At 43.2% G+C, this 27915-nt stretch overlaps 2 protein-coding genes across 6 annotated transcripts in view; both read right to left on the reverse strand.

The window, feature by feature from the left end:
• Positions 1-817: 817 nt before the first annotated feature.
• SMKR1 (small lysine rich protein 1) lies at positions 818-27375 on the reverse strand. Of its 2 annotated transcripts, none has more exons than XM_073328938.1 (2): positions 27308-27375; positions 818-1272 (listed from the first exon to the last, which is right to left on the reverse strand). In XM_073328938.1, the coding sequence occupies exons 1-2, from the start codon at positions 27326-27328 to the stop codon at positions 1069-1071; spliced, it is 225 nt and encodes a 74-aa protein (XP_073185039.1). In that variant the 5' UTR covers positions 27329-27375; the 3' UTR covers positions 818-1068. The 2 variants fall into 2 exon arrangements, with proteins under 2 accessions (XP_073185039.1, XP_073185040.1); XM_073328939.1 differs by lacking the exon at positions 27308-27375 and adding an exon at positions 5343-5405.
• The window catches only part of STRIP2 (striatin interacting protein 2), an 87156-nt gene continuing 60436 nt past the window's right edge, over positions 1196-27915 (reverse strand). The window contains exons 20-21 of one of the 4 annotated variants that reach the window (XM_073328937.1): positions 27308-27512; positions 1196-1272 (exon numbers count right to left, since the gene is read on the reverse strand). In XM_073328937.1, coding sequence (XP_073185038.1) covers positions 1265-1272; positions 27308-27512 — 213 coding nt within the window. In that variant the 3' untranslated portion in view covers positions 1196-1264. The other 3 variants (XM_073328936.1, XM_073328934.1, XM_073328935.1) reach the window with 3 other exon arrangements.

A 27915-nucleotide genomic window follows, 5' to 3' on the forward strand; every position in this document is an offset into this window, starting at 1 on the left:
GAATATGAAACAATACGTGGGGTGGGAATAGGTATTGTTTCATATTCTCTGTGTATATATAAAGCCTGCTGCAGTTTCCACGATATGCATCTGAAGAAGTGAGCTGTAGCTCACGAAAGCTTATGCTCTAATAAATTGGTTAGTCTCTAAGGTGCCACAAGTCCTCCTTTCCCTCTTTTATTGTAGCCCTGGCTCGTTGCAGATTCTCCTCTCCTCCTTTTTAAGGAGGACACTTCTATCCAATCATCCCCTAACTTCCCCCACCACATACATCAGTTCTTGACACATTCCCTATTGCCCCAACCCTCCGAGCTGGCAATGCAGAAGAACGTGGGATAGTGAAGAAAAACATTTCATACCAAATCCTGGGTCTTGTAGGTGGGAGTGGATGGGATAAAATGTGCTTGAACCAGCCCTGTGATAAATACGTGCCATGGGCACACAAACTTTGCCCAACAGGTGACTGGTTAGCAGTTTGCCAGGCATCCAAGAGTTGCATTTAATCTGTATAAAATGGAGCTGCTTGTAGCCACTCTAATCTTTAACACAAAGCTTGTGGCTTTCAGCCAGGATACTCGGATTGAGAGAGATCACTGCATGTTGGGCCATGAAGTCTCCATGGGCTGCATTTTATGAGACTGCACTTTGGCAACCCTTGGTTTAAGCAATGGCAGACACACCAGCTTTGGTGTGCACTGGCTTTCAGGGACTACATTAGATTTCTAGGAGCAGGAGTAGCAGCAGGAGCTACGAGTACAAAACTAATCCCCCCCCACACACACACACACACATCATTAGAATTGCTCACAGAGGTGCAATGTTTTATTTGCTGCCAGAATTAGCAGGCAAACGGCCATGGTCAGTATTACACTGGTACAGTAAGCATCTTAAATTAACATTTACTATCTTATGCTCGAATCATAACAAGACTGTCTTAAGTACTAGCCTTCACAGTGATTATGGCAAACCTTAAGAGTTAAAAACCTGAGTGATCCCAGTTTGCTTTCAATCCTTTTCATGGTGAAGCTTGATGTATCATGGGTCCCTTGCCTTCCATCCATTAGATTATTACTTTCCTTTCTTCCCTTTCTTTTTGGGGGAGTCAGGCCAATTAAAGCCACGGAACTCCAGGCAGGCAGCAGCATTGTGAGAAATGTAGTAGGCATTGAGCATGGCAGCTGGGCTAAGGATATCCACTTCGCTCACTGGCTTCTTTGTTTTCTTCCTGGAGCCTTTGGATTTGCTGCGTGTGGATTTGCCACCTTTACCTGCCTGTAAAAGCAGAACAGCAACAAAACACCCAGGGATTGCAAATAGATCTGGATCATGATTGTGTCAATGCCATCTACAAGAACTCAGAGCACCTCACTCCTACATTGCAATACTGCCTCTCTCACCCAGTACTGGGGTCCCACCTAAAGCTACACTGCTGCACCAAAATCATGATCTGCAGCACCCCCAGTGAAGTTAGTCCAGGGTCTCTTGACCACAGACTACTACCCTGGGTGTGGATTTTGTTAGATGGACTAATAGCTATGACATAGTAGGACAAACCTACCAAAGTGATATCTACTCTATGGACCAGGTTAGATTGTGAAAAGGTCAACAGAAAGGAAAGGCTGCATAGATATTTTTGATAAAACTGGTGGATTAAAGTGAGCAATCTAACCAGTCAATTAGTGCTCCAAACTGTGTTTATCTCTAGTTAAAAAACTATATCTGCACAGGCTGAAAGTTGTTAGTCCATACAGAACAGGTAGTTACTAAGCGCTTCTTGAAGAATGCACTAAAATGTCATTCTGAAGCACATAAAATGTCGTATCACCATCCTCTACTCTTCGCCTGTTTGTCTTGAGACTGTAAACCAGGATGGTACAGCACCCAACTGGGGCCTTTGGCTGCTTCCATAATATAAATATGTACTACTACTGCGTCTAAGAGCAAAACCATAACTACCCGCTTTAGCAAATACATCTATACCGAGCAAGTATCTATTTAATACTCACCAAGAGCCTGATCGAAACCCTACTGAAGTCAATGGAAAGACTCCAATCAAATTGAATGGATTTGGCTCAGGCCCTTTGCTCCCATCGTGCTGCCTCAGAGGACAGATTCTCTGCATATGGTCATTTTGAACATTTAAAGATCTAATCAAGAATCTGTAGAGAAAACATGCAGAGGAAATATGGAAACACTTCAAGATGAGCGGATGCCATGAGGAGAAGGAAGTGCGATTTTTTGGGCTACAGCACACGTGCAGAGAATGGAATGAGGAGCCATTTTCGAGAGGAAAGGTATTCAAGAATACCTACACTTCCTAAGTGATTAAAAGCTCTTGGACTTTGTCCTCATGCCAGACACCACATCCACTGCACATGGGGTAGCCTGGTGTTACTGCCTACCTAGCAGTGCGTTATACAGGTAATTTCACATGCTCTTCTGAATGACTGGATTGATGCATTCTTCACAAGAAATGCATCAGTTGATGCACAAGAGAAACAAATGACTTTGATACAGTCAGAAAAGTTATGAACATCATCATCACTTCAGGAGACAACGTTATCACTATGGAACAGGAATGCATGTACCACATTTTTACAACATAAACCATGAGAAGTACCTCCATGGCTCAGTACATGTCAGCAGAAGAGAGGCATAAATGGAAACTCAGTGACACAGTCCTGGAACATGACTCATCTAAATCAATCCACAGATAAACATGAAGGAACATGTATGGTAAAAATAAGAGGAAATGCAATGCAAATGAAACACAGAGCCAAACTGCAGCATCCACAGAAAGAGAAAACAAAATCCCCCCCCGAAGGAAAATGCAGAGCACAAGCTGTAGGGCAGTGGTTCTCAAACTTTTGTACTGGTGACCCCTTTCACACAGCAAGCCTCTCAGTGCGACCCCCCCCTTTATAAATTAAAAACATCTTTTACATATTTAACACCATTATAAATGCTGGAGGCAAAGCGGGGTTTGGGGTGGAGACTGACAGCTCGTGACCCCCCACGTAATAACTTCACGACCCTCTGAGGGGTCCCAACCTGCAGTTTGAGAACCCCTGCTGTAGGGAATGAAGGTTTAGGATACAACACTACCTGTCATGTGGAAAGCAAACTGCTTGCAATCAGACATCGATTAGCATAAGTGACAAACTTTCATACAAATAGTAATTGCATAGCTATAATTTGCTGAATACTCATTGTAATGGAATGTGTGTGGTTTATGACGTAAGTGCACCGCTTACGTAGATTGATTTTTAAGCAAGCCTCCTGAAATACACTCCCATACATTTGTGCCCTAAAAACAGATGCACTGGCAAATTTTTGAAGTGCAATTACTTTCCTGCTGGAAGTTTGGTCCATAGTATTAAAGTGTCCACAGCATTTTGTGATCTTTCAGAATGAAAAGGAGGACTTGTGGCACCTTAGAGACTAACCAATTTATTTGAGCATAAGCTTTCGTGAGCTACAGCAAGTTACTCTGAAACCTGTCAGAATGAAAGGCACTGTATTTAAGTGCAAGTTGTTATGGGGCCACACAGTTATTCGGGAGGTGGCAATTGTCTCACCACTATTTCTCTCCTTCATTGTGAGAAATGCCTCTGACCTCCTGCTACTTTGCTTGCCCACAATCATTATCAGCAGTGAAGCACTTTCATTATTTCTGATGAGCTCTAGGTCCCCATTTCCTGTCTCTCCATTAAACTGCAGAACAGGAAGCTGAAGTCTGCATGTTGCAACATGTCTAGTAACACTAGAGCAGTGCTACTCAAAGTGGTGGTCTGCGGACCGGTGCCAGTCCGCAAGCCATCAGCTGCCGGTCTGCGTGCACATTGGAAAAAAAAATTGCCGGTCCCCCACATTATACAGCTTGAGAAGCACTGTCCTAGAGGATTCCAACCTAGGGATCTCTTACAAACTTCCCAGGCATCCAAGGGCTTGTATGGCATTGAACAGATCATGGCCCTCCCTCATCTCACAGAGGCATAGCTCAGACAGTTCACAGATCCAAACAAGATCTAAGTACCTATTCTTGTGGCACCTTAGAGACTAACCAATTTATTTGAGCATAAGCTTTCGTGAGCTACAGCTCACTTCATCGGATGCATACTGTGGAAAGTACACAAGATCTTTTTATACACACAAAGCATGAAAAAATGGGTGTTTACCACTACAAAAGGTTTTCTCTCCCCTCACCCCACTCCCCTGCTGGTAATAGCTTATCTAAAGATAAGCCTTTTGTAGTGGTAAACACCCATTTTTTCATGCTTTGTGTGTATAAAAAGATCTTGTGTACTTTCCACAGTATGCATCCAATGAAGTGAGCTGTAGCTCACGAAAGCTTATGCTCAAATAAATTGGTTAGTCTCTAAGGTGCCACAAGTACTCCTTTTCTTTTTGCGAATACAGACTAACACAGCTGTTACTCTGAAACCAGTACCTATTCTATTCTGGTTCTTATTCCATGCCCAGCATCATGGTATTTCGGCACCTTCCGAAGATGCTGGACATTTCTACTCTTGTGGAAAGTGCAACGGAATCTTTATTGACCCCAAGTGGTCAGAATTTTAATTTTACGAAGCACGTGTAATACTCTACTGCCTACTTACAAATATGGCAAAGCAGAATCTGGTGCATCCAAACACACAACTTAAAACGTACGTTAGGTAGGTCAGTTTGTGTTCATCAGCCTTGAAAATGAGCCTTTCAGCTTCATAATACAGTAGAACCCCAATGTAATGAACGCTGGTCTTACAAATGGCTGGTTATATGAACCGTTTTTATCCCTTGATCAATAAGGTACACATGTATTTACTTGAATAAGGAGCACAGGTCAGGTGCACTCACAGCATGGGTGTACTGACCTTCCTTACACACTGCTCAAAGTGCCTTTTTAGTAATATAACAAAAGTGCTGTATGAAGAACATGTCGACATCCCTTCACATTCTGAAGTCTTCAGTGCACTGGAAATCCCTTAGCCGTGGTTTGATGAACAAGAAGAAAACGATGCAGTGTAACTTGGTGGCAAAGAAGAGATACAGTTCTTTTAAAGCGAAATCAGCTATTTATTTAACCAGTGACTATAGGGACACAACAGCACAATATGTTCATACAATACTGTATGAAGTAGTGAAATCCATCTGCAAGATTGTAACAGACATATTGTATACATTTATTACTATTCATTATGTACACTATCACTGAACAATTAGTAAGCAAGTTTATGCACCCTTCCTACTCTAATTTTGAACTCCTCAATTCCCAATTAGTTCACAGATTGTTCTGCATAAATAAATATAATTGTACATTTAAAAAAATTAACTTGTATTACCATGGTAAGTCCTTTTATTGACCTGAACTGATGGACTCAGCATGAAGCCCTGAAGATAGACCCTGCAATATACAAATCATGCAAAGGGTTACATGCTATGCAGATATCACAGTATTGCTCTCTATTCCCCCTCAACCCTATGGCCATTTACAAAAAGGAAATGGAACAGGTAATAAAATGAGCTCCACCAAAAAAACCTTCTGTCTTGTACAGATAACTACAGTGGGCTAGTTTCAGAGTAACAGCCGTGTTAGTCTGTATTCGCAAAAAGAAAAGGAGTACTTGTGGCACCTTAGAGACTAACCAATTTATTTGAGCATGAGCTTTCGTGAGCTACAGCTCACTTCATCGGATGCATGCCGTGGAAACTGCAGCAGACTTTATTTATACACAGAGAATATGAAAAAATACCTCCTCCCACCTCACTGTCCTGCTGGTAATAGCTTATCTAAAGTGATCATCAGGTGGGCCATTTCCAGCACAAATCCAGGTTTTCTCACCCTCCACCCCCCCACACAAATTCACTCTCCTGCTGGTGATAGCCCATCCAAAGTGACAACTCTTTACACAATGTGCATGATAGTAAAGTTGGGCCATTTCCTGCACAAATCCAGGTTCTCTCACCCCCCTCCCAAAAACCACACACACAAACTCACTATCCTGCTGGTAATAGCTCATCCAAAGTGACCATTCTCCCTACAATGTGCATAATTAAGGTGGGCCATTTCCAGCACAAATCCAGGTTTTCTCACCCCCCCCCCACCCCCATACACACACAAACTCACTCTCCTGCTGGTAATAGCTCATCCAAACTGACCACTCTCCAAGTTTAAATCCAAGTTAAACCAGAACATCTGGGGGGGGGGGGGTAGGAAAAAACAAGAGGAAATAGGCTACCTTGCATAATGACTTAGTCTCTATTTAAGCCTAAATTAATAGTATCCAATTTGCAAATGAATTCCAATTCAGCAGTTTCTCGCTGGAGTCTGGATTTGAAGTTTTTTTGTTTTAAGATAGTGACCTTCATGTCTGTGATTGCGTGACCAGAGAGATTGAAGTGTTCTCCGACTGGTTTATGAATGTTATAATTCTTGACATCTGATTTGTGTCCATTTATTCTTTTACGTAGAGACTGTCCAGTTTGACCAACGTACATGGCAGAGGGGCATTGCTGGCACATGATGGCATATATCACATTGGTGGATGTGCAGGTACACGAGCCTCTGATAGTGTGGCTGATGTTATTAGGCCCTGTGATGGTGTCCCCTGAATAGATATGTGGGCACAATTGGCAACGGGCTTTGTTGCAAGGATAAGTTCCTGGGTTAGTGGTTCTGTTGTGTGGTATGTGGTTGTTGGTGAGTATTTGCTTCAGGTTGCGGGGCTGTCTGTAGGCAAGGACTGGCCTGTCTCCCAAGATTTGTGAGAGTGTTGGGTCATCCTTTAGGATAGGTTGTAGATCCTTAATAATGCGTTGGAGGGGTTTTAGTTGGGGGCTGAAGGTGACGGCTAGTGGCGTTCTGTTATTTTCTTTGTTAGGCCTGTCCTGTAGTAGGTAACTTCTGGGAACTCATAACCTCAGCCGTGCAGAACACAATGCCATCCACAGCCTCAGAAACAACTCTGACATCATAATCAAAAAGGCTGACAAAGGAGGTGCTGTTGTCATCATGAATAGGTCGGAATATGAACAAGAGGCTGCTCGGCAGCTCTCCAACACGAGTTTCTACAAGCCATTACCCTCTGATCCCACTGAGAGTTACCAAAAGCAACTACAGCATTTGCTCAAGAAACTTCCTGAAAAAGCACAAGATCAAATCCGCACAGACACACCCCTGGAACCCCGACCTGGGATATTCTATCTACTACCCAAGATCCATAAACCTGGAAATCCTGGGCGCCCCATCATCTCAGGCATTGGCACCCTGACAGCAGGATTGTCTGGCTATGTAGACTCCCTCCTCAGGCCCTACGCTATCAGCACTCCCAGCTACCTTCGAGACACCACTGACTTCCTAAGGAAACTTCAATCCATCGGTGATCTTCCTGATAACACCATCCTGGCCACTATGGATGTAGAAGCCCTCTACACCAACATTCCACACAAAGATGGACTACAAGCCGTCAGGAACACTATCCCCGATAATGTCACGGCTAACCTGGTGGCTGAACTTTGTGACTTTGTGCTTACCTATAACTATTTCACATTTGGGGACAATGTATACCTTCAGATCAGCGGCACTGCTATGGGTACCCGCATGGCCCCACAGTATGCCAACATTTTTATGGCTGATTTAGAACAACGCTTCCTCAGCTCTCATCCCCTAAAGCCCCTACTCTACTTGCGCTATATTGATGACATCTTCATCATCTGGACCCATGGAAAAGAAGCCCTTGAGGAATTCCACCATGATTTCAACAATTTCCATCCCACCACGCTCTATCAATCTGTTTCTTTACTTCAGCAGGTGGGTATTGTAGTTGTAAGAAAGCTTGACAGAGATCTTGTAGGTGTTTGTCTCTGTCTGAGGGGTTGGAGCAAATGCGGTTGTATCGCAGAGCTTGGCTGTAGACGATGGATCGTGTGGTGTGGTCAGGGTGAAAGCTGGAGGCATGCAGGTAGGAATAGCGGTCAGTAGGTTTCCGGTATAGGGTGGTGTTTATGTGACCATTGTAAGCTAGAACTGTTTTAATTGTAAATGGCAAGAACAGATCGGTTGAATCATCTACACCAGTTGTTCATGACTCCATAGTCTACTAAAGATTTCCAGCTTTGCTCTGAGACAGGAGTTCTCCTGTGTTGTAAGAGACCATCTGAATATCAGAAGTGCAATGAGTTAAGAAAGAGGGTGAGGGAAGAGACCTAAATTGCAGCTCACTGTGTTACACAGATAGCAAACTGGGAAAGAACCTAGTGGTGGTAGATGTGCAATAGTTCTGTTAAATTACTACAGTTTATAATTAACAACCCTTCCCCTTAAAAATCAACCTCAGTTCCTGCAGTTTCAAAATTGCATTTTTGATTGGAGAGGGAAGGAAACATTCTCTCTCAGAAAAAAGAAAAGGAGGACTTGTGGCACCTTAGAGACTAACCAATTTATTTGAGCATAAGCTTTCGTGAGCTACAGCTCACGAAAGCTTATGCTCAAATAAATTTATTAGTCTCTAAGGTGCCACAAGTCCTCCTTTTCTTTTTGCGAATACAGACTAACACGGCTGCTACTCTGAAACCATTCTCTCTCAGGTATTTCTTAAGCTCCTATCACCACAGTATCTCACTTCAACTCCACTGCTGCAAAGCAGGGGAAGAAGAAACAGGAGAATTCGATCGCCGAGGAAACTTTCTCACAGGTGATCAGCACTGCACCGTCCTGTCCAAGGAAGTTGAGCAGCACTGGAACAGGTGACCCCTAGAGGATTTTAAGCCCAGGTGGGGGTGGTCGAGCTGTACTGAATCTTGCCTCAGCTCAGCAGGGACGAGGACTAGATGCCCTCTTGAGGACCCTTCCAGCCCTACACTTCTGCGATTTATTTTCTCCTTGCAGAAAGGCGAGTTGAGGACAGCCTGCAGGGCTGTCTTGCCAGGCCTCGCACTCGTCCCCCAGCCGGGAGCGCCCCTCACAATCCCAGAGCCGCACAGGGGACGTTACAGCCACCTTACACCCAAGCCCCAAACCAGCCACGTAGCCTCGTAACCCCAGGAGCACCGCACCGTTGAACAGCCCGATTACCAACCCGTGCGCTGGGAGCGATGGTGCACGCCTGCCCGGGCGCAGGGCTGCAACCCCCGTGGCCAGGGAACACGCTCCCCCCGCCCAACGGGAGCCGCCCCCCCCACCCCGGCGCGCGTGCGCAAACACACCGCCTCTCCTGCACGGGCTGCAGCCCGGAGCGCGTGGCAGCACGGCTGGCCGGACCCGGGGGCGGCTCGCGCTCCCCGCCGGGGCCAGGCGAGGCAGCCAGCGGGCGTGGCCTCCTCCCAGGAGTGGGCGGGGTCCCCCCTTTTGTTTACACCTCCCACGTCCCGTTACCAAGGCGCCGGCGAGGCTCGGCCAGACCCCGCCCCCGCCCCCGCCCGCCTGCGTCCTCTCCGCCGGGGGGGGCCGGAAACCCGGGGAGAGGCGCGCGCGCCCCTTCCACCTGTCGGGCCCAACGGTCACCCACCTCAGGGAAAGGGCGGGAAAGCTCTCCCGGGGCAGCGGGGTGTCGCCCCTCCCCGCTCTCAATATTGGAGAATCTGTCAGGAAACAGCGCTAGGGGCCGACCGGCCTCCCCCACCGCACACCCCCAAAGGGCCGACTCGCCACCCCTACCACACACACCTAAAGGGCAAGGGGACAACCAGCCTCCCCCCCCTCCCGCCCCATGCTCCCAAAGTGCAAGGGGCTGACGAGTCTGCCCCTAGCCCCCAAATTGCGAGCAGTGGACCATGACCAGCCTTCCCCTCTACTCCCAAAGCACAAGGGGTTAATCAGTCTCTCCTCCCCACAAACTAAGTGCAAGGAGCTGACCAGAATCCCCCTCCCCCCGCCCCAAGGAAGTCTCACAACCCCTATCGCCAGTTTTCATTAAAATAAGTGAGGAAAATTCCTTGTTTTTTGGTGATGAGGTTCAGGTCTTACCTCCCAGACTCCTGTTAAAGTACTATAGACCCAAGGCAGAGCTTGGAAACTTCTTACTTTCCCCAGCAGATGTTGGTCCAATAAAAGGTATTAACTCACCCACCTTGCCCAGCACAGCTAACATTGCATTACTACCTGTTTATTTTACTGGTAGGACAGTATAGTCCCCCAGTTTCCTGTCTCATGTCATTTGAAGGCAGGACAGCCACACCAATGGCATCGTTCAGTCCCTACACATTTCACCTAAAGGACTGGAGTTTGGTGATGTTCAGGGATGGGGACGGGGGAGAGCAATTCAGTTGTTTCCAACGTTCCCTGTAGTCGTTCACTGAAAGCATAATTCCCAGAAGCAGTCTTTTGGCTGCCTTGATTTCCTTCACTGGGAATTCTAGAATCGTAGGACTAGAAGGGACCTCGAGAAGTCATCTAGTCCAGTCCCCTGCACTCATGGCAGCAATAAGTTTTGTCTAGACCATCCCTGACAGGTGTTTGTCTAACCTGCCCTTAAAACATCTCCAATGATGGAGATTTCACAATCTCCCCATACAATTTATTCCAGTGCTTAACCACCCAGACAAGAAGTTTTTCCTAATTTCCAATCTAAACCGTCCTTACTGCAATTTAAGCCTGTTGGTTCTTGTCCTAGTGTCAGAGGTTGAGAACAATTCTTTTTCCTCCTCTTAGTAACAACCTTTTATGTACTTGAAAACGGTTATGGCCCCTCTCAATCTTCTCCAGACTAAACAAACTCAGTTTTTTCAATTTTCCCTCAGAGGTCATGTTTTCTAGACTGTTAATCATTTTGATTGTTCTCTGGATTTTCTCCAATTTGCCCACATCTTCCCTGAAACGTGGCACCCAGAGCTGAACACAATACTCCAATTGAGGCCTAAGCAGCATGGAGTAGAGCAGAAGAATTACTTCTTGTGTCTTGCTTGCAAAATTCCTGCTAATACATACCAGAATGATGTTTGATGTTTACTTTTCTTGCAACAGCGTTTCACTATTAACTCATATTTAGCTTATGATCAACTATGACTCCCAAATCCCTTTCCACAGTACTCCTTCCTAGGCAGTCATTTCCTAGTTTGTATGCGTGCAACTGATTATTCCTTCCTAAGTGGAGTACTTTGCATTTGCCCTTATTGAATTTCATCCTACTTACTTCAGACCATTTCTCCAGTTTGTCCAGATCATTTTGAATTTTAATCCTATCCTCCAAAGCAGCTGCAACCCCTCCCAGCTTGGTGTTGTCTACAAACATTATAAGTGTACTCAATGCCATTATCTAAATCATTGATGAAGATATTGAACAGAACCGGACCCAGAACTGATCCCTGGGGGACTCCACTCGTTATGTCCTTCCAGCATGACTATGAACCACTGATAATTACTCTCTGGGAACGATTTTCCAACCAGTTCTGCACCCACCTTATAGAAGCTCCATAGAGGTTGTATTTCCCTCATTTGTTTATGAGAAGGTCATGCAAGACAGTATCAAAAGCCTTACTAAAAAGTCAAGATATACCACATCTCTGCTTCCTCCCTATCCATTAAGTCTCTGGAGTACATCCACAGCTTGGATGGGTCATTCAGTCCATTTTTATGAGCTTCAGTTTGTAGAAAGGTTCCTCCAGAGCTAAGAAGTAAGATTGAAGACCCATCCAAGCTGTGGATGTACTCTAGAGAGACTTAACTTAAGCCAGCAGTTTATTCCACCACTGCTACAAGCCTGAACCAAGAACTTTGCCATTACTGTATGTAATTGATTCCTTTAACCAATTTTAACTCTCACCTTTCTTTCTTTTTATAAATAAAACTTTAGATTTTAATTAAGAAGAATTGGCTGTAACGTGTATTTGGGTAAGATCTGAAACATTCATTAACGTGGGAGGCAATGTGTCCGATCCTTGGGGATTGGTAGAACCTTTTCTTTTATATGATGAAATAAAATTTATAAAAATGTCATCATATTTGATGTGGGTACCTGGATGGGTGCCTGAGGCTGGATCACTTTAAGGGAACTGTGTTGTTTGGACTTCTGAGTAACCAGTAAGGTAATAAAGAAGCTGTTTTATTCTCGCATGGTGAATCTAAGTATTGGAATATCCACCAGCTCTTGGGGATTGGGTTGCCCCATTCTTTGCAGTTCACCCTAATTGAGTGACCACAGCTGGCTCCCCACTAGGATGCCGATCGCAGTGATGGAGTCAGCGGGATGCACATTACCACAGGTTAATTGGGTTTTTGGATCAGAACCACACGCTTGTCAAAATTTATTTTTGATATTGGAGAGTTTAAGGGTTAAAAATCAGTTACAGTGAGTGACCCATGATCAAGATCCTGACAGAAAAAGGCTGGAAGAATTGTGCTTACAGAGAGGGTTGTATTTTAAGCAAAAGGCTCCAGCGCAGGAACTGAAAAATCTGTTAATTACCAGCAATAAGAAAGCAGACCCAGCAAAAATGGTTGTAGTGAGAAACCAGCAGCTAGAACTTGAACAAAAGCAAAACATAGCTGATATGGAAGGAGAAGCTGCTGAAAGAGAACGCCTGTGTTTTGAACATGAACAAAGAATGGCATATATTCGATTGCAGGAACTAGAAGCTAAGGCAAAAGTGGACAGACTTAAGCTCCAACTCAAGAGACTAAAGGAACAACAGGAACTGTATCATCCTGAAAAGCCAGTTCCTCTCAGCAGCAAAGATGGGGATAGAATCTATCCAGTTTGTAACAATGTTGGTATGTTGTTTGATTCTAAGCAGTTAAGTGTGTAACCAAATGTACCCCAACACTGCCACCTTTTATGTAAATGCTTTTACTATGAGCTCAGGTGAATGTAACCCATAACTTGTGCAGAAAATGTAAAAGTCAATGGTAAAAGCTGTTTAGGGCAAATTACAGCTTCTAATATCACTCTTGTTAAAGCAGATCTTGTCAAAGAGGAAGATTATTTACCAGACCAGAGTGTGAATATTATAATCCTCCATGAATTTACTGTAAATGTGCCTTTAGCCAGAATCCATCTAGAATGGAATGGTGTTAAACATGAAGTTATAGCTGGTGTAAGGAAGTTATTGCCTAAGGATCTTTTGATTGGGGATGATATTAAAACTTTGTTCAGTCAAGTTGATGACATAAACCAGTCACAGGAAAGAAATAATCCTGAACCTGTGTTTATTAGGGGAAAGGATTTACCTATGGAGGGTTTCTCCAAATGTTTGTCTGAGAAAGATGGCTGTTTGTCTGTGCAAAGAAGCAGTGCATATGTGGAAAAAATTTCTGAGCGTCTGTCTGGTATCTCAGAAGTGAATCTGGCATTAGATAAGGCTCAGGAAGATGTTTCTCTAGAGCAAATTAAAAATTGGTGATCAGGTTAAAGCCCTGACTGAGGAAGGAAGGGGAACATTCTTGGTGAGTGATTAATTGTTGGCTAGTAAAGCTTGGGAAAGTAAGCCTGTCCCAGGTAAAAGTGATGTGCTTAAAAGTAGCTCAGCGTAATAAGAACTATTTGTGGAAAACAGCAGTTTATCTGTTAAGGGAGGGGAAGGCACAGAAAGTTTAGATAAGCATAGGCAGCCTTCTGAGCTGATGGCTTTGTCTAATCATCAGTTTGGAAAAGCAAGGTTAGTGGACCATGAGTATCCCTACACCTTATCTGTTACCTGTGTGGAGAATTGTGACAGTGATGAAAATATTCCTGTGACTGTTAGGGGTAATGACTTGCCCATGAAGGGAGCTGTTTGTCTGTTAAAGGGGAATGCTTCTCCAGCTCTTTCCTGTTTGTAGAGCAGACAGAAGAAGCTTGTCAGCCTCTGATGGTTGAATATTTATAGGTTGACCCAGAGCTGATTCTGGATACAACTAAAGCCCAGGAAGGAAGTGGTCCTGAATTTGTGTCTGCTAGGGATGTTGACATTGTAACTAGGTTGCATCCAGTTAATGTCATAAATAGCTCCCAGAGACCAAGCGATTCTGGTGCTTCTATTTTGCCTGTTGCTAGTATGTTGCTGGGTAAAGATATGACAACCTTGTCTAGTCAGGGTGATATCATCGCCAGGGCACAAGAAAAGCATGAAGGTGATTTGACTACGATACCTACTGACAGTGTGGAAACTTGTCACGAGGAAGAGACTACTTCTAATCTTGTGAGTATGAAGTGTAGCAGTTTACCTGAAAGGGGGTTTTGTGAAAATCCTCCTGATGGGTCAGAGGTGATTCTGGATTTAAGTGAAACCCAGAAATAGTCTGTTGTTGCTCAGGAAAATGTTCCTTTAGGGCAAGCCCTAGGTGAAAAGGGTAAGGGCAAAATTTCTGTGAAAAATGGGTTTTTGCTTAGAAAGATTCCTGAAGAGGAAAATCTTCATGGTAGTTTTTGCAAGCAGTTTACTGCAACTGATAGGTGTGGAAGTGATTTGATTAAGTTAACTCAGGGTGAATCACTGTATAGAGAAAGCAACAGTTGTTCCAGTTCCTAACTGCCAGAGTCTTTCTGAGGTGTATAAATCCACTGACTTTGCTTTAGAAAGATGCAGTGTGGATAGCTTTGAAAAGGTCTGAAATGAAATAAAAATTGTTAGGGAATTTAAACAGCCCTATAAGCTTAACCAGCTTTTTGGGGAGACAATGTTGTTGGAACATGAATATCTCTATGTTGATTCTTTAAGTAAGCAGTCTGTGACTCAGATACTGAGAAAAGATCGTATTACTGGTTACTGGGTTACAAGGATGCAGGCAGACTCATCTCTAGATATTTTGGATATGACTTGTAGTCTTAATGGACCTGACATCTGATTCCATGTGGAAGCAGAGGTTGGTAATGGAAGGACAAAATAACCTTGAGTCTAACATGCTAGTGAAAATTGATGTTATCACTTTAAGATAGAGTCCAGCCTTGGAATTGGTAAAGCTTGGGGATTTGAAAACTAGTAAACAAGCTAGTGTCTGTGTTGATGCAAATTACCTGACTGACAGGGGGGAGAAAGACTTGCCCATAGCCATTAGCAAGGAGGACGCACCCAGCCAGCCAATGGAATCTGTTATACAAAAGAGTTCAGATTTTGACCCTGTTGGACAGGGAGGAAGGGAAGAATTAAACCTTGCAAATAAAAGCCACAGGTTAACCCTAAAATACCAAAACCCCAAGAAAGTTGTTAAACTAAAAGCCTATGTTAAGGAAGACCCTGAGGTCAAGAAAAAGCTACAAAGGTTCAAAAAGGATATTGAACAAGCTGACCTAAAGAATGATTTGTCTAAACCAAAGGCTTGGCATGACAAAAATAATTGTAAATGTACACTTGTGATAAAATTGATGTTATTGCTAATCATAGAATATCAGGGTTGGGAGGGACCTCAGGAGGTCATCTAGTCCAACCCCCTGCTCAAAGCAGGACCAATCCCCAACTAAATCATCCATGTAACTAACTTGTTGCTGATACCAAGAACTGTAAAAATGTACAATGTGCATGTTTTTTTGGAAAAACCCTTGAACATGTTGGGGGTGATACATAAGAACTCATGTTGTAAAAACCTTCATGGTTGTACTGTTTCATTACATGACAACACACACTATGTTAAAAGGCCTGTTGATACTGAAACCTGATATTTCACAGTTAGTGCCAGTATCTAATCTTGACATTGTACACAACAGAAAAACCACTACAAGCTTGAACAGCTGTGCACAAAGGGAAACTGAGGTACAACATCTCACAGCCTTCATGGCTGAATGCCAGAGTAAATGTTCTTTAAAAAACATTAATTGCTATGTTAAGTTAACGCATAGTCCAAAGCCTAGAATCGCTAAAGTCTTTCACAAAGTATGGGCTAAGTTTTTGGCGGGGGCATGTATCAATCATTTGGCCTTACAAAGAATTCAATGTAAACACAGCTCATATCAATGTTGGAAGATCCTTAAGGTGTATCCAGGAGCTCTAATTTCATCCTTCCACACCAATCTCATGTTGGGGGTGTGACGCACAGCTAGAAAGGGTTAAACATCCTACAAAATGAATAACGCACTGAAGACATGTGGGGAAATAATGTTTATGTTTTTGTGTATTTACATATGTATGAGTAGGGTGGACAATGTAATCAAGTGTCCCTGTCTATGCTGTATTCTGATAATTCAGAGGTGAAAAGAACATCTTATCATGTAAATGAATTGTAAACATGGGATGTGATAAATGGGGCGGAGGAGCGGGGGAAAAGTCCCTTTTATGGACACCCAGCCAGCCAGTTAGCTGTAAAATCCCTCTTGGTAGCTGTTCTCTGCTTGTTTTACCTGTAAAGGGTTAACAAAGTCCCCCAGGTAAAGAAAAGGGCACCTGACCAAAGAGCCAATGGGAAGGCTAGAACTTTTTAAAATTGGGAAAGCAGCTTTCCCTTTGTGTCTGTGGTTGTTCTTCGGAGAGCGGAGACACAGAGCAGCAATGCTGTAAGCAGCTTTAAGCCAGGTATGATCATAAATCATCAGATCATACCTAGAACTACTTATCTGGAACTCCCAAATGTGTTTAGAAAGACGCAATTAGGGTTATTTCTGTTTATTTCTTATGGCTAATGGACACCTCTGTGCTAACCCCAGATGCTTTTGTTTGCTTGTAACCTTTAAGCTGAACTCCCAAGAAAGCTATTTTGGGTGCTTAATTTTTGGAATTGCTCTTTTAAAATCTAGCAAAAGCCTAAGTTCCAGATGTATTTTCTTTTTTGTTTTTCATAAAATTTACCTTTTTAAAGAACAGGATTGAATTTTTGGTGTCCTAAGATGTTTGTGCGCATGTTCTTTGATTAGCTAGTAGCAACAGCTAATTTCCTTTGTTTTCTTTCTCAGCTGTTCCTTGGGGGGGCGTGTGTGAAAGGGCTTGAGGGTACCCCACAGGGAGGAATTTCCAAGTGCTCCTTCCTGGGTCCAAGGGGATTTTTTGCATTTGGGTGGTGGCAGCGTTTACCAAGACAAGGTCAGAGAAAAGCTGTAACCTTGGGAGTTTAATACAAGCCTAGAGTGGCAACTATGAATTTTTAAAATCCTTGCGGGCCCCCACCTTCTGCACTCCAAGTGCTAGAGTGGGGATTCAGCCTTGACATGGGATATCTCAGTATTCATCTCTCTTTGAAATGTACCGTGAATGGTGGAGGAACAAGCAAATGGCCTTATGTTAATTCGTATAGCTAAGTACCAGTGACGGACCTCCTTCAAAATCATCCTGATTACCTTTTGTTCCCTGAGGAATTCCAACTTCTCAAAAGACGTGAAATTGTATAAAAGATCCTTGGGTCCTGATTCTGTCATCTCAGATCTGCTAAGACTTCATCAGGGGACATTTGAGTCACAAGACTGAGGTCCCAGTTATGTTGGTATGCCCTGAATATGAGATTTGGACATTGGACTATGACCTATGAACTGAATTATAAAGGAACTCTTTGCAACTACAAAGTTCACCATCTCTGCTGTGAATCTGAATGTCAGTGAATTGAACCCATGTCTGTCTGTATGTATCTTTTAACCATACTCTCTCTTTTGTTTTTTAATAAATTTTAGTTTAGTTAATAAGAATTGGCTGTAGTGTGTATTTGCGTAAGATGTGAAACATTCATTAACCTGTGAGGTAACGTGTCCAATCCTTTGGGATTGGTAGAACCTTTTCTTTTATGTGATGAAATAAGATTTACAGAAATGTTCATCATATTTGATGTGGGTACCTGGATGGAGGCCTGAGGCTGGATCACTTCAAGGGTAGCCACTGAATGCATCCGATGAAGTGAGCTGTAGCTCACAAAAGCTTATGCTCAAATAAATTTGTTAGTCTCTAAGGTGCCACAAGTACTCCTTTTCTTTTTGCCAATACAGACTAACACGGCTGCTACTCTGAAACCTGTTCAAGGGAACTGTGTTGTTTGGACTTCTGAGTAACCAGTAAGGTAATAAAGAAGCTGTTTTATGCTGGCTTGGTGAATCTAAGTATTGGAATATCCACCAGCTTTTTGGGGTTTGGCTGCCCCATTCTTTGCCGTTCACCCTAATTGAGTGACCACAGCTGGCTCCCCACTGGGACCCCGGTCACAGCCTCATTAAAGGAACATTCTCATCATGAAACAAACTCTTTTGAGCTACCACCTCCTTGCAGTATGTGTAGTGGAAGCACTGGCTCTATTGTTTTCTACTACTCTTACAGAAGTAACCTCACCACTTATGGGCAGCGTGAGCAAGACTTTTCTGGACAGGCATCAGTTAATCTTCTGTTCAGATACCACTAGGAAAAGCCTTTGGGTTATTACACTGTTCGAATTTTTAGCATCCGTTTGCAATTGTAATATATAGATTCCCTTTTCAACCAGCTAGTCTCTTTTAGTTACCATCTCAGCCTTATAAGCATGCTGTAAAGCACAGGTGGTATTATGCAGTATCTGTAGGTTGTCCATAGAGCTAGTTTCCTACCCTTAATATGATTTTCAACCCATCCTCCCCAGCTTCCCAAAAACAAGCCCATTATTCTGAAATCATACATAGCGCATTTCATCCTGGGTTAGAATTTTTGTGGCAAGTATTGAAAAAATACATAGACATTTAAGTTAAGGTGTTTAAAATTCTTCCTATTGACGTTTTGAAAAAATTTCTCTCACTTTTTTGGCTCATTGTTATATCTCCAAAAGTGACTTGGCCTAAGAACTACAAATTTATTTCTTGGCTTTGGTAAGAACTGCCTCTTAGTGGAGATGGTCAATGAGGGAATTTAAAAGATAACAGCTTTCTAACAAACTCCCCCCACCTCATAGAGGTAATCAGGTAATGGTTTATATCCCTATTCTGAAACCCATTTAAGTAGAAGACACAGGAAGTCTAGTGGGTGCTATGTGGAAGTTCAGGCCAGGAAACAAAAAGAAAGTGGAAAGATGATGTTTAGGGAGTAGTGATTTTGGATGATGTACTACTGTAGGAAAGGGACACAAGATAAAAATTATGAGCCAAATTATGAGCTTACTCAAGCTTCACTTCGGCCAGCCCTCAATCTTTAGACTTATCCACAACGGAGAGGAAAAGACTAGGAGTTCCACAGGTTGACTGTGTGTTGTGTGAAAAAATACTTCCTTTTGTTTGTTTTAAACCTGCTGCCTATTAATTTCATTTGGTGGCCCCTAGTTCTTGTGTTATGAGAAGGAGTAAACAACACTTCCTTATTTACTTTCTCCACACCAGTCAGGATTTTATAGACCTCTATCATATCCCCCCTTAGTCATCTCTTTTCCAAGATGAAAAGTCCCAGTCTTATTACTCTCTCCTCATATGGAAGCCATTCTATACCCCTAATCATTTTTGTTGCCCTTTCCTGAACCTTTTCCAAGTCCAATAGATCTTTTTTGAGATGGGGCAACCACATCTGCATGCAGTATTCAAGATGTGGGAGTACTGTGGATTTATATAGAGGCGATATGATATTTTCTGTTTTAACTTCATGGCTTGCTTCAACATTTAGGGTGAGAATTTGCTATTTATATCCAATCTATGTAGTATATTAAGCTTAGGTTGTGTGTTTTGTTTATTTGCTACGTAGGTAATCTGCTTTGATCTGCTTGCTATCCCTTATAATCACTTAAAATCTATCTTTTGTAGTTCATAAATTTGTTTTTGCTTTATCTAAAACCAGTGTGTGTGTAAATCACAATTTGGGGCAGGTGTTATAAATTTCCTCTCCCCATTGAGGGAGAGGGCAAATTTCATGAGCTTACGCTGTACAGTTCTCTGTGCAGCACAAGATGGTATAATTTTGGGTTTACACTCATAGATTCATAGATTCATAGATTCCAGAGGGAGGTGTGCACTGAGTTGCTGGGCAGTTTCTTAGCTGTAGCCTCCCTGTGCAGAGCTGATCACAGCATCTGTATGTAACTGGAGCTGGGTGTGTCCCTACCTGTGTGTGTGCTGGTAAAAGCGCAGGCTGGAGCCTGGGAAAGGGCTTGGCAGGTTGGTCACAGAAGTACATTGTAAAGGGTGCCCAGGCTGGTGGGTCATGGGGGCTCAGTGGTACCCCAGTTCCAGGTGGCACGCCGGGGGAACCAGTCACATCCTGCACAACTCCTTTTTGGGTCAGGATCTCTACAATTACAACACTGAAATCTCAGATTTAAATAGTTGAAATCATGAAATTTACAATTTTTAAAATCTTATGATTGTGAAATTGATCAAAATGGGTAGGGCCCTAAATATGAATCAGGATTAATTTTACTTACAAATCGCTGGGGGGCTCCCACTGTCAGTCCGCTCCAGGGCTGACAGTGGGAGCCCCAGCCACCTGGGACTGACAGCGGGAGTCCCTTCTCGCCAGGTGGGTTGACAGGAAGAGCCCAGGCCGCTGCAAGGAGAGGCTCCGGCTGTCAGTCAGCCCCAGTTGGTGTTCCTACTGTCCCTGAGAAATCTCCCCAGCTGTCAACCTTACTGATCTCTTATAGCAAGTCTTAAGTAAAGAATGTGACAGTTTGGGGAATATACAGTGTCAGCTTGTGAATTTTTTGCTTTTACAAATCATTTATTATTGTAACCTCCACTGTGGATTTGATTAGAACTTGTAACAGGAACTTAACACTCAAAGAGCAGACTACATCTGGGAAGCTGCAACAACACAGGCCCACCGCCATGCAATAGTTCCACCCTGGTAGAACAATGGGAGTTTCTACCAGCAGAACCATTGACTTTTAGTGCCTCTCCTCTTCCCAGCAGCCCATGGGGGAAAGAGTGGAAAATCACCAGCAGAAAAAAAAACAAACAGAAAAGATGCCAGAGGCCGCTTTTAAAAGGGACATGCTCCCTGTGCTGTTAAAGAGTATAAGAAGTTCCCTTGCAGTGCCTGGGTTCTTTGCTTTAATTGCCACATAGCTCCCAAGGGATCAAACTGTAGTCCACAACTAGCTGGGAGAAGATGCAAGTGGCTGGTAGCACAGTTCTGCAGCAGGGAGGCGATGGGCCTTTCATTCACCATCTAAGGGTCAGGAACCAAAACTGAAAGCAATATTGAGGTAAGGAGGTACCAGCAATTTAGATTTTTCAATATACTCCATCCCCTTCTTATTACAATTAATACCTGGGCTTTTAAGAGCACCATTGCACGTTAAAAGGTATCGTAATTCATCGTTCCACAATGCCTAATGTGGGTGAGAGAGCTTGCATTGTGCCTTGTGATGTGCATTTTTTGTTGTCGTTGAACTTGTGTACTTCAGCGCGAAAAGCCTAACTGGTACTTCAAAACAAATTCTCCTCTCTTCCTCTTAGTACATACTTCAAAACAAAATCTGAGAGAAGAAAGTTGCTTGGAATCTGCAAAACAAATGATACAAGAGCTAACCTCAGAAATGAGAGACTGAAATGGATACACAAATAATTCATGTTTCCTTCCTGCCCATGTCCAAAAATCATATCTAACAAACGTCACTTTCAGGAGCACATCTCCTGCCACAGTCAGAAGTGAGTTCTCAGTATCCCAGCAAACAGATATTGTCCACAGGCTTGTGATCAGAATTAGCTACAAATCGATGCTTGTTATTTTAAATTTATAGAAAGGTTTTACTACTGACCTTTTGACAATCACTTCCCCCCCCATGGGGAGGGGGGGGAAGGTCAGAATGAAGGGAAGTCTGAGTGATTAGAAGCCTTCCAGCCATAACCATAAATAGCACCAACTATGGGTTTGTGCCTTCCTGTTGGAGATTGAAGACAAGGTGTGGCACTTTTAATGTGCACGTTTTCCTTCCCGCTGACTGTGGAAAAGACTGCCTCTATAAAAAGAGCCACCAAACAAGTCAGTCAATACTTATAGGCCGAAGGTACAAAAACAGTGGAGTGTGGATTAAGTTCAAACTATAGGACCCTGTCAGTCATGTAGCAGTACCTACATTTCACTTCTACTCACACTCACCTGAGGTACTTACATGGCCCTTATTACCATGGTATCTGAGCACTTCCATCTTTAGTTTATTTATCTTCATAACACCCCAGTGAGGTAGAGAAATACCATTACCCCACTTTTTACAAATTAGTAACTGAAGAACAAAGAAAGGTCAAGGTCACATGGGAAGTCCAGGTTGACCCAGGTTCAACCAGAGGCCCCGGCTAGCACCCTGACCATTGGATCTATAGCAAATTTCCAGTTACCAATATGCCACCATCTTATTATTTAATGTTGGGAGAATTCTTATTTTCAAGGCACAGACACTGGACGGCTAACTACATTAAATAATTCTATTATTTTCCAGCTCCTTTGTTTGTTTGGTCTGCTTAGAAACATCAGAATAAAATAAACATCCACGATCCCATGATGTAGCATAAGGTCTGCACAGCGTTGGGAGATCTGAAGCAGAGAGATAAGAGTTCAGGTAGCTGAGGGGAGGACTGAACAAGCCTTGAATTTTTACAAAGAATATTAGCAACTTTTCTTCCAACACCTTAATTTGAGGAAATGCACACGCCGGAGAAGTCACTCTGCTTTATTTTTCACACAATGTGTTTAAGAAGTGAACAGATTTACTATTGCCATTTCTTTGAAAAATGCCTTATCATACAAACCACATTAAGAACCGTTCTCAGCCTCATTCCATTGTAATGAACACCGATGCTGGCATAACAAATACTTGTGGCCTTATCTCATGTGCCCTTGAGATGCGGCTAGCACGACTACCGTCTACATGATGAAGTTTTGCCTGCAATATACTTACAAGTGCTGCTTCTACAAAAGCTGAATTCCTCTGTTCAGGAAGGACAAACAACAACAAGGTAAAACCCAAGATTGTTCTAAGGCCTTGGCTGTCCAGTATTGATGGGAAAACTCACAGCACATAGGCACTGCCACTATACCTTCAATGTTGCTTTTATGTGTCTCTCTCGCAAGGTCTCCTACTGACTGTCATGGGTTTTACAGTGCATACGCCATGCCAAGAGCCAAATCTCATTCAGTGGTTTAGCAACTGACTTTAATGTACTGGACAAATGATTTTGTTCTGACACATAAGCGACTCTCAGTTGTTATATCCATGCAACACAGGCTTAAGCGAAGGTAGACTATAACTGAACATTTATACTAAGCCCTAAACTTTCCAAGTTGTAGAAGTCTCACACCGAAATTCTCACACACCACCACAAAGCTATAGGCTATACAGTTCACTATTCTTTTCCCTCAGCACAGAAATGCTATGCCCCCCGCGCGCAAGCACACACACACACAGACACACACACACCATTTTACGCTAGAGCTCAAAGAATAGGCCCCCAACACCAAACAAATTCCTGTGTCTCAAAAAGTCAGGAGGGTCACTTTCAGCAAGACATTTTACAAGGCAACAGGAAGAGCTAAGTAGAAATCTAACAGGTTACAGTAATTGCACTTCATAAAAACGGCCCTGCTGCCCTCTCCTTCCAAAGAAGAACAAATCATTGTAAATTAACTGGGCACCTACAATGGACGAGAAAGAATCTCTTACATGGCACCTTTTTGCAGTTTAGGTTGGTTACGTCTAGACAAATAAGTCCAGACTCACTTAAATATTAAGTAGAGCAGACCTGAGTCTAACTCCTTTACGGCTAGGACTTGTACATCATAGATACCTTACTGTTCATTTTACTTCAATACAAAGTTAAATGAATGTAGTGAGGGAGGAAAGTGCTGGATTCACAGGTGTGGTGAAAGATGCCACACTGCTAGCTCTGGAAACCAAAGTCCAGAGGTTTGGTTATACAAAGCAAGCAGCAGTGAGGTTCCACCTCGAGAGGCAAAAAGGTAGTTTAGTTTCCATTAGCTTATTCAGTCTGTAGCCTCTGATGAGATGGTCAAATATCGTCAGTTATTGTTTACTTTCAATCTTTTGAGGTATTACGTGTCTAATCTAGGTGTTAATATGGTAGTGGGATGTCTAATCATCTCTCAGGCGACGTTCCAAGTTGAATCTGTGAAACATTTCTGTGCATTAGGCACAATGCAGGGCAGTCAGGCAAGGCAAAGACCTTTCACAGTATAGAAACGTAGCAAGCTTATCATACATGAACAACGCTAAGAAAGAAGTTAAGATACTCCGAGCCAGATTCTGATTTCCATTATCCTGGTGTAAACCTGGAATAAACTCCTCTGATGTCGGTCGAGTTTCTCTAGATTGTCACCAGTGTAACATCAGAATTTGGCCCTCAACCTCTACGTGCAGGTCTGTTTACATTAGATGGTCTCTAAAAGATTGGAGGAAAGGGAAGGTCTCTAAAAGATAGGGACACCACACTTTAGGGTGTCTGAATAGTTATAAAAAGTCAATTCTGATAAGGGAGATTTTTAGCCAGACTTCAGAACCCCCCAGTCAGAGAGTGACCTCTCCTTTCCCCAGGAAGTAGCATCTCAGAGCCTTACTGTGACGGTATTTGATTCAGGTAATCCTGTCATTGTCACTGAAAATGTAGCAACTCTTCCCAGCGGATTGGCTGAGAAAACACCTCTCTTTCTAGCCAGAGTTCATACGAGTAATGGAAATCTTCAGGGAGCTCCAGCCGTTGCCCCAGCACACTCTGCAAGCAATTGTCCACCGGTGCAAACTCTGAGTCCTGGGATTTATCATATCTCCGGCTATTAAAGGCTTCAATGTTGGCTCTTAGTGTGCATTCTTCAGCTTGGAAATCCCATGGTCTGGCATCAATATCTGCATTTGATAAGAAACACCACCCCCACAAGAGTATGAGAAAATCATTCCTTTTTTCTGACGTGGGATGAGGTTTTAACAGAAGTAAAGGATTGTGACCTCATCACACAGTCATATGCCCATGATGGTCAGATTCACAACAGTCGCTGCAAGAGCTTATTCCAAACCAGTTCATAGTATGTATATATATTTCATACACAAATCTCCTATATTAACATAATGTTACAGTTGCAAAGCATTCAAAAATTAGGCAGTAGCAGAATTAAGGTTAATTGTACAACCATAATTCTTCCCCTCTCTGTATGCATTATATTACACTTTTAATTAATTACATGAGCATATCATATTTTTCCATAGGACCCCACCATTTTTGCTGAAAATTGCCAAAGAAAACCTTTGGCCCGAGAAACAGACAAAGCATGGAAAATTTAACATTAAGTAAAATATGGCAAATGTGTAACTCACTGTAAATCATGGCTGTTAATGGGAAGCAAGTATAGGTGTTCGGGAATTATTGGCTGGATGCAATAACCATATTTCAGCCATGTAATATCATTCAGTAGTGTCATTCAGTCCCCCTGAAGTCCATTTCTATATGAAATAGTCATTCACACTATAAAGATGCAGTGAATTCACTGGTTTAAGGGGGAAAAGGTTTGATTGAGTGAGCTCAATGGCAACCCAGACATACATAGAATAAAAATAAACCCTCCTAGGGGAAAACAAGTCCAGGGCTGGTCTCTGAAAACCTGAGCATTTCCAAAGTAGTCTGACAGACTGTCCAGATCAAGATGTGATGTCTGCTGAGTACTGAGCCATGTTAAGTATCACATTATGTTGTTGCTTAAATCTCCTTTCCTGAAGGAATTTGGGATTCTGGCAAAATGCCATTTTCCATTAGATTCTTATGTCAGAGTAAACCATGGTGCAAGAGAGGAGCAAAATGTGGGGCAGAGAGGGGGACCCTAGTGCCAAAGTGCAGCACCCAGCGTAAGAGAAATACATACTACACAGAAAGATCCAACCACAACCTCCTACAAGTCATCCTCGCTCTAGCCCAGTGGTGGGCAATCTGCAGTCCATCAGGGCAATCTGATTGCAACCCGCCGCTTCCCACAGCTTCCCTTGGCTGGGAACGGTGAACTGCGGCCACTGAGAGCTGTGGGGGGCTGTGCCTGCGGGCGGTCAACGTCAGCAATGTCAGCTACAGGTTGCCCCCACTGCTCTAGCCTCACCATCTTTTCTTTGCACTAGTTGTAAAAATCATCCTTCATTTCTGTGTTTCCAGCTCATTATTCTGAACAGTGGCTGGTAAATTAGTTTTTTAAAAAATGGCGAGACCTCGTTTTAAGAAAAAAAAAAAACAAAAAAAAACTGTAGGTGTTCTGCTTCTTCTGTCTGTGAGCGTCGAGTGCCTAAAACTCTCCCGGCAGCCAAAAGCATGAAGTAGCTGCGCACCATCTGCAGGACAAAGCATTCCTGCTACTGTCTTCACTCACTTCAAGAAGCAAAGAGCAAGTGGAGGAAAACAGTTTTATGGTAAATAATTCAAAATGGACACATGTCAAAATTAAAAAAAAAAAAACCATTAAGCTTTTGTGTCATGTGTTTCCTTTTCGGATTTCACTAAACTCCACAGTGAAATGAGATTAATGAGTTCTATCCTTGATTCTCCTGAATCAGCACAACATATATGTTAGGGCTCTCAAAAGCAAAGGGTGAACGCTTAAATCATTAACAAATCATTTTAATTGAAATTAAACTCCCTAAAGTGTTTTTATATATAGCCAATTTCTCCTACTCATTTAACCTACTCCTCCCTCAAAACTTAAGTACGGGGTTTTGATAGTGTCCCATTCATATGAATTTCTTAGAAAGTTGCAGTGTCACCTGGCCCTTGGCTTAATCCTCATTAGGTGATATAAGTAGCATGGACACAATACAAGTTTTAAGGCCCGGTTGTCAAGGCAAAGAAATGTGTTTAGATCCTTCCTTCCTCTTTAACCAAGCCTGGGATTCAGATTACCCTACTGAATTAACCACAAAGCAAGGGCACTGAGTGTGTAGTCAGCTGCATCCCATGGGTTAATGCATCACTGTAGTTGTCAGAATCCTTCTCACAGCTGTTATTGTAGAAAATACGGAGGGGAAAAAGATGGAAACTATATCCCAGGGGTGGCAGATATGCAGCCCACAGGCCAAAACACAAGCTTGCACAATGTAGCCTGTAGCAACCCTCACCTTTAGTTCAGAGATGTGACCTGCAAGCCCTACTAGTTAGATTTTCACACACTGGCCACATTTACACCCGCAGACTTGATGCGATTACAGGCACAGCCAGTTACTTGATGTACAAAATGACCTCAACTGCACACAACATTGCACCTGCAGTTTTTACATTTGCAAAGTAGCAGGTGCAAATGGAGGCCGAGTTGAGGTAGTGCTGAAACACAAGTCCTACAGATCCCAGCTGATAATGCTCTGAGTACTCACGTGATGGGAGGTTGGATGCAATCTGTGTTATCTTAAGCAAATCAGATGTGGTCTTAAGGCTTCTGACCAGCTACCAGGGCAGCCCTCAGCCAGACCAAGTTTGTAGGGTCCTGATGGATCAGCAGGTCAAACTAAATGTGCAGTAGCATCAACCAAGAACCCAGAGACGGTGCTTTTTCCAGGGATACTCACCGTTGCCATAAGCCCAGTCATCGTTCATGCGGTGACGCACTTTCTGGTAAATGGCAGACATCGTTTTCATGTTGCTCTTTCTCCACTGGCGCCCAAGGTACTTGGTCTGGATCTTCAAGAGTTTCAGCACATACAGCTGCATCATGGCCTGCTTCACTTTCAGAGCGCGTTTCAGGATCGGGGCGGATTTAAAAACCACCAGCATCTACCAAATCACCAACAAAAATGTTGTCAGCACATTCCCAAGTTCTTTGCCGCTCTGACACCCTGGTGGCAAACATAGTACAAAACACAGAGAAACTGAATAGGGACAGTCAGCAGAGCAGGTAAATTGTGGAGGGTGGGTAATAAACTTTTCTAACTATCCTTTTGCAGAGGAGGGTTTCTGTAAGGGAACTGACTCCTAGATTAATATAACTTTAATATGGACCAACGTGGGGGGAAGTAAAACTGGCAGCACAGCAGATCTTAAGAGTATTCAAAACAATTGGCCAGCCTGAACCCCCAGCAGGGGCATTCACTGTGGCCCATTGACACCCTGCAGACTCTTTTTGGGGCACGATAATCTAGACTTACTGAGCTCCACTCCCTTCTCTCCTCATCTTCCT

The sequence above is a fragment of the Lepidochelys kempii genome, chromosome 1 (assembly GCF_965140265.1).
Source record: "Lepidochelys kempii isolate rLepKem1 chromosome 1, rLepKem1.hap2, whole genome shotgun sequence".
NCBI lineage: Eukaryota > Metazoa > Chordata > Testudines > Cheloniidae > Lepidochelys > Lepidochelys kempii.